Raw genomic sequence first — 13,657 nt, forward strand, 5'->3', positions numbered from 1 at the left:
TAGTGCTTTCCCGTTTAAATAAAAAGAGCTGTAATAATTTTAACTCACCAGGCATCCTTGAATAAAATATACAACACTGTAAATGGCTCTCTCCTAAAAGCAAGCTTATTTAGGGCTCAGTGCCTCCTGTTCTGGAATGAGCACAGAAAAGCGAGGAGGGCCATCAGAACTGGCTGTGGCAGCATAGCTGGAGGCAGGATGCTAGGCGCGTGCGTTTGCCAGGCAAAGACAGATGGAGAGCTGACACTCTGTATTGCACTTGGAGCAGAAATGTGAATGATGACAGGAGCACATGTGGCCTTGAACCCAGCCCTGTCTCTTCAGGCAGAACAATGACAGGGATGTGTGTGCAAATTATCACAACCCCAGCTCCCCTCGGCTGACTCCTCTTACTCTACCTTTCACAGCAAGTTCCAGAGGACCAAAGAATAGAAAGTAAAATACAGAGTGATAAGATGAACACTGAATTATTCATTTTTTTCTTTAAAAGTTAACCCTTTCTTTAACTGCAAGCAATTAAAGCAGAGCATCTATTAGAACCAGTTCTCCTCAAAAAGTGGAAAACATGTTCTTCTCATTTATTATTTTAACAGCCATAATTTTGAACTCTGTAAGACCATGGTTGTTTATTTAGTAGGAAATTCAAAATATGTAACAAGATATATTTAAAGATTTTTTCTTTTCTTTTTTCCCCTTCTTCTTATTGTGCCATTTTATCACAGTGAACAGAGTATCAAAATCATTCCCTTTGTCAGCTTCTCAGTAGTATGTGTAAAATAGAACACACTTAGAAGCAGACCACTTTTATTTTACTACAGTGCTTTTAGCCCCCTGGGATTCCTGCATTGATATGCTCCAAACATTTGCAGCTTACTCTCCTTTACCTTGCATGGTGATCCATGGGGGATGAAAACAAAATCTTCCCTGTAAAGCTTTTTCAAAAGCTAAACAATCATGTCCTCCTGATTTCTGATTTTTGCACACCCCTTAAATGTTTATCCTTCACATGAATAACATATGCCTGGCTAGGTTCAATGCACTCTTCCCTATTAAGCTTTAATGGACACCATGATACATAAAACTACAAGTCTTTGTTATAGTGCTTTATCTAAAGCTGGCTATTTTCCTCTCAGCAGTCCCTCTTTAGTCCTTTGTAAAACATCCTTGCCTCATAGGAGAAACATACGCCTGACACATGCCTTCTATAGCACATTTAGGCTTATATAAGATTCCAAGCACAAGTGAAATCTGTTTTTTCAAAATCTCTCCTCCAATTTAATACTTGCAAAATCTTCACTGTTTTACTAACAAAAACATTTACAGCAAATCATTAAACACATACTTTCCTTTGCCTTTCAATGTGTGTTCAAATTCCATACAGATACCAAAAAAAAAAAAAAGATTCCATTCAGAATCTTCAGAAACTGTATTCTTTTAATACGAAAGATTCATAAAGACAAGAGTCTTTATATGTTTAATTTATGCAGACCCTTGATTTCCCTTCGTATCTTCTGCCTCTACTACACAGAAACAACCGCACTTCCAGGCCTTCCTTTTCCTTCCTTTAGCTGCCACAAAGTGCTGATAAAATCTATTTTGGAACATAGAAAAATCCTAACAGCCTTTCCATCTCTAGATCCCTCTGCCCATGAATATTTACTACTAAAAAATAAAAAAGTGTAATCTTTGAGAAATACGTTAGAAAAACAGACCTTTAATGGCACCTACAGCAGCACCCATAAGCCTTCCTTCAGCTAGTGAAGCCCCAAATTCAAAATGTTTAATAAAAAAATTCACAGTGCTTACTCTGTTCTGTCACTAATACCATAATGCACCCTATGTATGAGACCAATCTTTTTGTTCATCTTACTCAGACGACAGTTGTAATGAGGATCTGTATAATAGATTTCAATGTATTTGAGAGCCAAGCAAAAACACTTTTATGAGAGAAGGCTTTATGGGGGAAGGGAAGAAGGGGCAGTGGGGGAGTAATCAATTAATTCTGTGCCAGAGATGACTTTAAAGAACTTGGCATTATTTTTGTTTCATTTGATGCTGTTTAAAAAACAGTCAGTCAGTATCTGTTGGTTTTAAAAATTCTGTATTCTACATGAAGGAGAAAACATTTTCACAGTTGGAAATACAACCTTTCATCAACATAGATGCAGACAGAATCAGCTTTAAAATAGAAAGTAATGTGTCAAAGGTGCAATGCGTTTTAATAAAACTGAATGATATTCCATTTTAAAAGTCAGTCTTAATATCAGTACACTGTAAATCTCCAAACCATGGCTCACAAAATTGAACTTCCATATGCAGTGTGATTATGCATCTTTTCTATGTGTAAAAAGGCTTTTTAAGCTGTTATCTGACTACAGTAATTGCCATTTAAATTGATCCACGTCAACAAAACCTGGATCCCTGGAGATTCTCACCTAGAAGTCTGTTTGTGGAAGGGGCTAACAGAATGCCTGTGCATCTGAGACTACTTCAGCATTTTCTCAAGCAGCCAGCTGCATGAATAGTTTTTCCCTCTCATTATTTAATACACTGAGGCAGGCTGCAACCCATTTGGCAGTCTTCCCTGAATAAATATTCCTGGATATGTTTTTTTTTCTTTTTTTAAATACAGCCATTTAAAGATTGCTGTAAAAAAATTTTTTGCACACTTCTAAAAATGTAACAGGGCCAAAATGTGTAACAAAGATGGACAGTAAATGCCAACATAATTCTGTAAAATGTTTTTCATTCTCTGCTTGTTTCATGCAGAAGAGAAAAAGTGTGTAGGGCAATTTTTGCATATGAACAATTCTGCTCATCTTAGAATCTGGAAAATGCACAATACCAAAATGAAAGTATACAAAGAAATCGTGAGAATTAGAATTTAGAAGGACATCAATTTCAGTCAGTTTCTTTACCTTATGCTACAGCTTCTTAGCTGATACAGTGAAAACTAACACTTTACTCTGCAATCATCCAAATAGTTCACAAAATAATTTTGAATGATCTGATACCCATCTGCAAAATTAACAATTGTAAGAGCTGTGAAGGTAGTCTCCAAACCCAGATATTTACAAAAATAGATTTACACTGAACTGCAGAAAATTCTTACTGTATTGTATTACTCCAATGAAAAACATACTCCTTTCTAAGACATTACAGTTTTAAAGTAGAGACTATCTTTTGCTTAAACCTGATTTACCAACAGGGACTAGAAGTCCACTGAAATACATCTGTAGTTAATGAAAACTCTTTATTAACAGTGAGGGAAGAATCTGACTCAAAGCTTTTCTGCAGGACTTCTCAACTTCCCTCTCTACTTATAGCAGACTGTTGTGATACATTGTGACTTCACACAGTGGGTATTAAGTGAGTTAATTCAAAGGAGCTGAAACCTCATTGATCCTAATTGAAAGCAATACACCCAACCAAATAGTTTTCTACCCCATCTGCTCTGGCTTGCCACCAGCTATTCAATACAAGAGAATTAATAGTTTCAGATATTCTAACTGACCCAATAAAGGCACTCATTTAAGCAGGACTGCATTAACAAAGTGAAAAACCAAGGGCAAAATGGGTTCAAATGGAGCATTTTACTCCTAGTTGGCTTTAACAAAGCTGAATAATGCTTATTCTGACTTTTTATGTGCAAGACTTGATAAACTGAATAAGAAGGCACTCAATGATCAGTCAACGAGCATTGATGAATGGTCATTAGGACCCCCCCCAATCTGAGGGAAGGCCATTCCACAAAGTGGCACACCAGCTTGAAAGGGCGGACTCACTAATGTCCAGATTTCTCCACTTGCTTGTTCCACTTTCACTTTCAGACCACTGGCCACCAAATGAGGCTGACATATTGGAAAATAATCTTTTATGGATGAGTGATAAATAAAAATGGAGGCATTAGCCTGAGCTTTAAAATTCAAATCTGCTAGTTTTGTCAGACCCCCCTTGAAGGTTTTGATTTTCCACCCAGCTGGAAGCTATTAGTGTTTTCTTAAGGCAACCCACTGACAGGACAAACCCACCTAATGTGTGAGCTGTGAGGCTGGGGGAGACTCTTTCTATATGCTTTCCCAACTTTACTGTACATAAGTTTGACAGCCAACTGAATAAACACATCTTGATATAAAGAAACACGTTAATTTCTTGCTGCAACTGAATGTTCTCTAATACTTCATACAACCACAAACCCTGTACTATGTTGTATTAAACTCATGGTGAGTTTTTTGTGTAACAGAAATCTGTATCTTCCATCATTCTAAGTATTCCAAAAACACACTGAGGCCCAAAAGGATCAACCCCAGCCCCCAAAATTTAATCTTGATAAGAAAGTCACCTTCCTCTACACCTAAGCCCTTGAAAAAAAAGTTACTTCTTTTCTTGCAAGCATCATTAAAATATTGCAGTATGGCATGTGATTATCTGCAACAGCAGCTCTGAATACAAGTGTTACAAACCACTTACCAGATAACGCCAAGACATTTCCCTAAACATTTCCTGACTGGCAAAGCTTTGTGAGCTTCTTAAAATAGTTCAGTGGGATCTTTAAAATATATATAACTTGGTGAAATGACATCCAAAGGGGGATCTGATAACCACACAAACACTTCAAGGATGCACAAACCAAGCTGAGAGAGAAGATGTTTAGGTTGTCAAAAAGGGAGTAGGAATAATGTGATGAAACTAATTAAAGGAACATTTAAGTGTGTGTGTGTGTGCGCGCACGTGTGTGTCTGTGTATGCATGCACAAAGAATCTTAACAGTAAGGTGTTTTAGACCCAAGAAAATTGGAAGCTTCATAATTTCTAATGAGAAAGTAGACCTATTAATAGCATTTCAGATAATCTGATAGGGAAGAGCAACCTTGGCTGTGGGATTGACTTGACCAGTGGTTTTCAACCTTTTTTCGTTTGCAGACCCCTAAAAAATTTCGTATCGAGGTGCAGATCCCTTTGGAAATCTTGAAAACCACTGGACTAGACAATCTGTCTTTTCCATCTCCATTTTGTTTTATGGTTCTGCAATCAAAATAAGCACTGGTTATAGAGTAAGAACCAAATTCAGCAATGTTGTAAGTGAGCACAACTCCCATTGGCTTTCAAGCTGAATCTGATGTTAAGTTTTAAAACAGTGAAAGTATATACAAATCAAATCTAGAAGAGCAATACTACAGAAAAAGATAACAGACTTAAGTTTCATTGCCAAACATAAGCCCCGATTCTCCAAATACTTATGAATTTATATGACTTTACTCACATTTGTAGCCCATTAACTTTAACGAGAGTACTCAAGAGAACAGTCACGTGCATATGTAAGTTTTTGCAGAATTGTGGCCATTACAAAACCTCACATGAACATTTTATGAAACAAAACATTTGCTGTGAAATATGTAACACATCATATTAAGACTAATTTTTAAATTGTCATCATGCATGTTAAGAAAAAAATACTGCACAGTTTATACATAAATTTCTCTTTTGGCTCTTTACAAGATTGAATATTCTGTTATTTCTGAAAGGATGCAACAAAATACCAAGATTGTACTTCATATATAAAGAAAAAGAACTTATTCCTTCTACCTAACCAATGCAGTGTGCAAGATAATATCTAGTGCTTCTGCATTGGAATCATATTTTGGGACCTCAACATAAGCTTTCAAGCTATTCGCTGCTTTCTGATTTGAAGCTCAAAATGGTTCGACTTTGGTGATGCAACTCCTCCTCCTGCAGTGTATTAACCCTCATTTTGACTTCTAATCAATGTCTTTTAAATGTATACGGTTTTCATGATCAAGAAAATGTGAGAGAACATTTGTATATGAAAAGAGTGTATCTAACCACTGGCTAGAAATTCAATTCTTACTTTTTTCTTTGTAACATAGCTCAATATTTGTGACACTAACTAAACATATTTTATTCATTTGACAAGGACTGTAACATTATATTAAAAACTTTTGTTTCAAAGTCACCACCTCCCCATTTTGACTGATGGTGAGTTAGTTTTGTTAAAACGCAAGGGTGATAGCATATGCTCCAATGAACTTTCCCTCCTCTCAGCACCAGAGACAAAAACCTGCAGCTCTGCTCTGCACTGGCAGCCATCTGGACAGCTTTCTCTCAATGCCTGCCCCACATCACACTGCAGGCAAAATTTCAGGGCTCTAGAGCTCTGTAGAGCTATTCATGACATACCAATTTCACATTTTCTGCTTGTTTGATTGCAACAGTAAATGCTAATGAGGACTATGAATGACATTTTTAAAGACTATAAAAAGGTCTCCAAATCCCTTGCATATGGAGACACTGTTTTCTAAACTTCACCTTCTGTTAGGGAGCTATTACACTCTAAAGGAAAAAAATAACCTAAGGAGAACAATGAGATGATCAAAGCATAACGGAGTCCCTAAGAATTCCAAAGAAAACAATGTTTGTAAGCTAGGTTAATGAAAGACAGATTTTATGCCAATGTACAGCAATAACACTTGAGTACAGTAACCATCCCTTTCCATAACTCTGCTACTTCTTATCCCAAGGGCTCATTAATTATTGTCTCTTTGCAGGAAAAAAAACCAATTTTCAGATATTCTGCAAAACCTCAAAAGCCAGACATTTGGATTTTTTTAATTGCTAATCTGTAGATGACTCTGAGAGTAAACTGTTATCATTAATTGGGTCGAAATGCTATGCTTTCATAGAGATTAATGTAATGACTAAGCATGGTCAAGATAAATATCTCATTCTAATGTTTTCTTTCCCAGATCTGCCTTTTACAGTGTTGTTATTAATACGCATTAAAAAGTTTTCTTACTCTGTGTAATATGTTTTACATTTAATTGAAGACTGTCTCCTTATCATTAACAAGGATCAAAACACTTTCAAGAAAATCCACCAGGTGGAGCAAATACACAGCAATACGAAACTCTCAAAATTATTTATGATCATATTGCCACTTCCAAGAAAAAACAATGTTTTATGAAAATCTCCACTACCACCTTTCTCACCCCTCCTTTGTAGATATATTGATCAATTTGCACTAATTTGCTACATTAACAAACACGTGCAAGCTCTTGTCTGACGGCCTTAGTGCAAAACTATTGTGTTACAATGTAGTTGTAGCTGTGTTAGTCCCAGGATAATAGAGAGACAAGGTGGGTGAGGTAATATCTTTTATTGGGCCAACTTGGTGAGAGACAAGCTTTCGAATCACACAAAGCTCTTCTTCAGCCCTGTAAGCTCAAAAGCTTGTCTCTCTCACCAACAGAAGTTGGTCCAATAAGGTATTACCTCACCCACCTTGTCTCTTCTATTGTGTTACAGATCAATTTCAGCAAGAATTTGCAAACCACCATATACCCCCCAGGCACAACATAAGCGCGCACACACACACACACACTGCCTATTTTCACTGCAGAACCCAAGTGTTATATGACTGTATACAAAAGATACTACATTAGAATAGTGTTAAGATTGTAACAAATTGATCAATCTAAAGAAATTCAAAGTTATCCCATGGCCTCAAAACTATTCCATTGTGCATAGATTGTGGCAGGTCTTAGACCAGTCATAGTAGATGTCATGTTATATACTAGATGTATGGTAGTGCCTGGAAAAGGTTTCGTAGAGTGTGTCAGTGTTCACCGAGCATTGCCTTTTCTCTGTGTGTCATATCAACTGGATCATCTAGAGTAGGGGCTCCCAAACTTTTTCATATGGCAGACCAAGTCTTAGCAGATGAGTTGTCATGATCGACCTTTCCCATTTATAATCAGTGTTCCACTGGTAACTACCATAATTTCTTACATGCAAAAGGAATATAAGCAAAGTGATGTATTTTTAGCTTCTTCTAAATGCAGTTTAGCAGCTGGAAGCAAGGAGGGTAACCAGTAACTGTGACCAACCAGACCACCAATGATGCATGGACCACAATTGGGAGAGCTCTGATCTGGGCAATGCTTATTGTCAGTGACTCATAGGAACATGGGTGGCAAGTTTGTAAAAATTTTGGTGGGGCCCAGAACCCGCCCCCAACTCCGCCCCCACCTGCCTAAGGCTCTGGGAGGGGGCTCGGCGGGGGAGGTCTGGGGTGCAGATCCTGGGCTGGGGATTAGGGTGCAGGAAGGGTGCTGGGTGCAGGCTCTGGGCTGGGGCAGGGGGTGGGTGTGCAGGAGGGGGTGAAGGGTGCAGGCTTTGGGATGGAGTTTGGGGTTGGGAAGGGGTGTGTGGGAAGGGGGAGGGAGTTTGGGGATAGGAGGGAGTGCAGGGTGAGGACTGTGGGGCTGAGGATGAGGGGTACATGATGCAGGAGGGGGCTCAGGGCTAGGGAAGAGGGTTGGGCTGTGGGTGAGGGCTGTGGATGAGGGGTTCATGATGCAGGAGGGGGCTCAGGGCTAGGGCAGAGGTTTGGAGTGTGGGGTGAGGGCTGTGGATGAGGGGTTCATGATGTGGGGACGCTCAGGGCTGGGGCAGAGGATTAGGGTGCGGGGGGAATGAGGGCTCTGGCTGGGGCTGAGGGTTTGGGGTTGGAGAGGCTCAGGGTAAGGGCAGCCTGCCTTGCCAGTACTGGCGGAGGGCAGGCACTAGGACCCTGCGGCAGCAGACAGCAAATCTGCTGGGAGCCCTCCGGGCAGCAGGCAGGGGAGAGGCGCGCTGCGTTCTGTCAGGCAGGGACGCAACACAACGCGGCGGAGGGGGGGGAACACGCGGAGGGGTGGGTGCAGGCGGGGGCTAGGACCTGCTCCAGGCAGGGTCGCGGCGGCGGGGGGAGACCTGCGGTGGCCGGCGCCGATCCAGGCAGGACCGGGGGGCGGGAAGAGACCCAGCTCCAACTATTGCTGGAGCAGGGCGCCCAGCCCTGAATATTGCTGGGGCCCGGGCCCCACACAAATATATAACCTGCCGCCCATGCATAGGAAAGCATGTTTTTAGTGGGACAAGTTTCCTTTTATTTTTCTTGTATCTTCACTTTTATTTTCTATCTTCCCTTTCTCTGGTCCAAAGACTACTTAAGTATGTGAAGCAGTGCAGGAGAGGGGGAGAGGGGGGGAGAGAGAGAGAGAGAGAATGGAAATAATTCTGTAATCCAGTGAGTAGGGCTCCCACTGGGAGGTGGGGGACCCAAATCGAATGTCCTTGGACCAATCAATCTTTCATTATTTATCCACAGTGGAACATCTTCAACATGTCAGATTATCCCACAGCTCAGTGGTTAGAGAACACTCCTCAGAGGTAGGAGACCCTGTTCAAATCGTTTCTCCCTCTCTGGCAGAGGAATCAAACCTGGGTCTCCCACGTCCCAGGCAAGTGTTCTAACTCCTGGGCTAAAAGTTATAAGGTGGGTGGCTCCACCTCTGGCTGGATTTTGAATGAGACCCATTCTGGTAGATGCCCTCTGAGCACACCTGCTGGATTGGGCCATGCACGCAAGTGAGGTGGCAAATTAGGTCCCATGGTTTGTGAGTCACTCCAGGACTTAGATGGCAGATAGGAGTCTAGACGCTTAGAAGGGGCAGCAGGCACATGCCCAGACGCAGATACATAGGCACCTAGGGAACTTTTAGTCTGAAAAATTTAGGCTCCAGTGAGTTTAGGGGCCTACAGGGTTAAGGCAGAGTTTGTGATCCCAGTGGAGCCAAAACTGGAATGCAGGTGCCTAAAACAGGGACTTAGGTGCCCAAGTCTGGGGTTTAGGTGCATAAATACTTTTGTGGATTCCATCCTTTTCCTCTCTTTGACAAGCACTTCTAGGATTGGAAGGTGGCAGCAGTTTCAGGTTCTAATGTTATATGTGCTATCAGCAAAGGTAAATTTGTATTAAACACTAGAAGTACTACAACATCTAACATGGGGTTAACATGCCAACTTAACTTCTACAGACATGCACAATGGAGACAGTTAGCACAGATTTTGACCCCTTATGTATAGTGCTATTAGTGATATCTGATGGGACAGTGCAACACGCTCTCTCATGGGGATGAAAATGGGTTGATGTAAAGGACCGTGGTTTCTGCGTATTTTGCAGCCTAAGATGACTCCTAGCTTAGTCTTTTGTGTCAACTTCCTTAATTTTTGTTTCTTTGATATAGGGGTAGAAAAGACAGTGGCTTAAATATTACATCTAGATCAAATCAGATGACTGTGATGTGCTCTACATGGGGCTATATTGTGGCCATTGAGAAACAGAAGCAAGATCTAAACCTAGAGGTGATTAAGTGGAGTCTCATACAGAGAGCAATTTACACAAATTAATACCATGAGGTCATCTGAACTGACTGTCAGTAAGTGTCCGAGTACAATTCAAGATGCTTGTTTTAACATATAAAGCCCTAAATGGTTTGGGACTTGCTATCTACCTTTCTCTATCTAATATTGCAACAGCTACGATCAGCAGAGGCACTCAAGCAGGAGTCCCTGGATTTAAAATATATAAAGTTGTTTTAAGGACATTCTCTCTGAGATGGTTTTGAATATGGGCAGTGACAAAGGCCTACTTTTTCCTCCCCAATCTTTCAGGTGTAGTGGAGAAGGGGTTATGATTATTTTCATTATGTCTTTGGTGCAGGAATTTTATTGTATTATTTTATATGCTGGTGTGCATTTATTTGTTGTAACAGGATGAGCAGATCATGGTGCTATTGTACAGTGAACTTTAAACTAGAAAGGTGTTTGTTTAGGTTTTATAAATAGATAGAAATAAAATTTGCATATCCATATAAACACACATACTTTCACATACACCACAGGAACATCATAGTTACCATAGAGTACAACAGCTCAATTTTTAATCATGTAGATGCATACAACCCAATTCTTATTTACACTTAGGCTCCTTTACAACACCCTGACAGTGTAAAGAGGCCTTCAGCTGGCTGTAAGGGTACATCTATACTACCAGCCGTAGTGTTCGATGTAACGGGGAGTGATTTATCGCGTCTCGTCTGGACGCGATAAATCGATCTGCTAATCGATGCCCGTACTCCACCTCAGCAGGAGGAGTAAGTGGAGTCAACGGGGGTGCCGCAGCAGTCGACTTGCCACCGTGAGGATGGCCAGGTAAGTCGAACTAAGATACTTCGACTTCAGCTACGCGAAGTTGCATATCTTAGTTCGAACCCCCCTGCTAGTGTAGCTCAGGCCTAAGTGTAACTCACATCAACTTTAAAGCCCATTACACTGCCATAGCAATGTAAGTGGACCTTAGTGTAAATAAGAATTATGGACTTGATTCTCAAAGTGAGGGATTATGTACATATTTAAGAGCTTTTTAGAACATGATTATCGATCTGATATACTGTAACAGCTCTTTTGTTACAGTCTCTCCTGCAAATCCTTCTTAGATGGAGGATTAGTGACACAATAGATCATAATGACTCTTTTGGTCCTATTACACTATCGTTTACTTGCAGCTGTGGATGCGCACTGAAGGCTACGTTCTCCTCTCAATGAAACTCGTAAATCCTCTTCATGCTAATGGGAGTTTATGCATGTGCATCAAGAGCACAGTATGCCTTTACATTTGCATGAAGAAGTCCTAATGAAAAATACTTGGAAAAAACAAATTACTGCACAGGCAATTTCCACCCCACTCACCAAAATATCCAAATGTCACTAGACCACGAAAGAGTCGACTCCTGCAGTCCCTATGCAGGAAAGCTCCCACTGATGGAAGGTGTGCAAAGAGTAGACCAATAAAAATGTAATAAAATGAAGTCATGGTGAAGTTACGGGAATGGAGAAAAGACAACTGAAACCACAAAGATTTCTTTGGACTTGGTTCTGCTCACACTCATATAAATCCATGGAAATCACTCGAGTTAAACCAGAGTAAATCAGAGGAGATTCATGCCCTCTGTATTTCTTTCTACTTCTGTCTTAAACAGTAGTTTATATATCTATTTATATTTACATTTTAAGCCCACTCGACTACAAGTGGGTATGCTATATGTATTGCTCTGCCTTACTCATGCAAATAGTCCTATTAAAGGGCTAGACCCTGACATCCTTATTCATATTGAATAGGGCCTTAGGCCCTGATCTGGCAAACGCTTAAGTTTAAGCATGTACCCAGATATTTGCAGGATCAGAACTTACTCCAAGGGTAGCTATACAGAAATCAATGGAACAACTCAGAGTAAAGCTACTACTAAATAAGGATAAGGATAGTAGGAACTAGTCCAAAGTTATTGTACTGTATTGTAAATGGAACACTAAGTTAGAACTCCTAGAAAAATCATTAATTTTAAGAATGGAAGTGCTGACAGCCTCTCGCCATTGCTCTGACATGCACCATTAAATATCCTTCTTTATTTTATTTCTCACATGGAATAAAATGAATGCAGCAAAGTACTTTGGAGATGAAAAGTTCAATGTGCTAAATATTCTTATTGAATTAGTAAGATGGCTAGTATAAAGATTTTTAACATTCTCAATGTTTTGTTTGTTTATTTTATGGCACAAACCCCATTCAAATTATTGTGCTGCTCTTCCAAGGATTTCAGTTCAAAAACATTTTTTTTTAAAGAACTTAAGAAAAGAAAAAAAAATCTTGACAAAAAGGAAAATACTGAAAACCCAGAAATGAACGAGTTAACATTTTGTTGTTATTGTTGTAGTCAGCATTACACCAATGCCAGAATTTTAAGGGAAAGACTGAAAAGAGCCAATTTTTTTTTAATCTTTTTTTTTAAAAATCAGGCCTATCTGTCAGAGTGTTGTCCAGGCTGGGAGAACAGCACTGGCAGGAACCTCAAATTCCTGACCAAACCCTCTTCCACACAATGCCTCCTGAATGAAAGGAACCCAGGCCTGGCAGAGATAGCCTGCTGTCAGGAACCAGCCCTGACGTTTGTGGACAGACAGGGCTGGCCTTGCAGGATGTCAGAGCAACAAACTGCTGTTCGAGATACTGGATTTTCACACACTCTCAGCCTGGATGTTTTGCTCTTCAGGTAATTAAACAAGGAAGCAGGGCTGATGTGTACGAGTCTGACCCCGGTGCTGTGGCTCCAAGGTTCTGCATATCAACTTCCGCAAGAACTGCCTGGAGCATCAACAGAATCTTCTACTCTCTCTCTTTCTTGCCCCCACCCTGCAATGCTAAGCTCTAAAACAAGTCCTCTCTGGTAATGTGTGCTGCTGTCTTATTTTTTTCCAATTAAGGAAGACTAAATTACTTGTAAAGTCCCACCAGCCTTGCTACCTCCTTTAAAAAAAGGGGAAAGAAATGGTTACATTCTGATTGATATCCCCATTCCTTTTATACATAATTGTAACAACAGCAGTAGTTGGATGATATGCTAAATTATGTGTCCAAAGGGGAGGGAAGGAACCCTATAGGTATATGCTTTTATTGGGCTCATCATCCTAAATAAAATTACTTTTGAAAAGTGAGTGTTTTATGATTTGCCCAACCATTGTTTCATATTTTTAAAATGAAGTTATTGTAATTTAATCATCATTACTGGGGATGTTTTAGTTTGAGAACATGTGATATATATCATATAGAGCTGTAAACTAGAAAAATGGCTTCATATTTTCACTCTTTCCTCCCCAAAGAATTTAAAATCTGGACTTATTAGCTAATAATTTCTAAATTGCTTGCTGTAGTAAACACAGGGATTGCTTTGTGACTGAACTCATTTCTATGATTTTAAAA

At 40.0% G+C, this 13,657-nt stretch overlaps 1 protein-coding gene across 12 annotated transcripts in view; it reads right to left on the reverse strand.

The window, feature by feature from the left end:
* The window catches only part of RUNX1T1 (RUNX1 partner transcriptional co-repressor 1), a 146,320-nt gene that overhangs the window by 107,444 nt on the left and 25,219 nt on the right, over window positions 1-13,657 (reverse strand). Inside the window, exon 1 of one of the 12 annotated variants that reach the window (XM_039524686.1) lies at window positions 49-120. The exons of the other annotated variants lie outside the window; for them this stretch is intronic. Coding sequence (XP_039380620.1) covers window positions 49-55 — 7 coding nt within the window. The 5' untranslated portion in view covers window positions 56-120. Of the gene's footprint in view, window positions 1-48; window positions 121-13,657 lie in introns of those variants that run through there. 12 annotated transcript variants of the gene reach the window in all.

Source organism: Mauremys reevesii, linkage group 2, assembly GCF_016161935.1.
Source record: "Mauremys reevesii isolate NIE-2019 linkage group 2, ASM1616193v1, whole genome shotgun sequence".
In the NCBI taxonomy this organism is placed as follows: domain Eukaryota; kingdom Metazoa; phylum Chordata; order Testudines; family Geoemydidae; genus Mauremys; species Mauremys reevesii.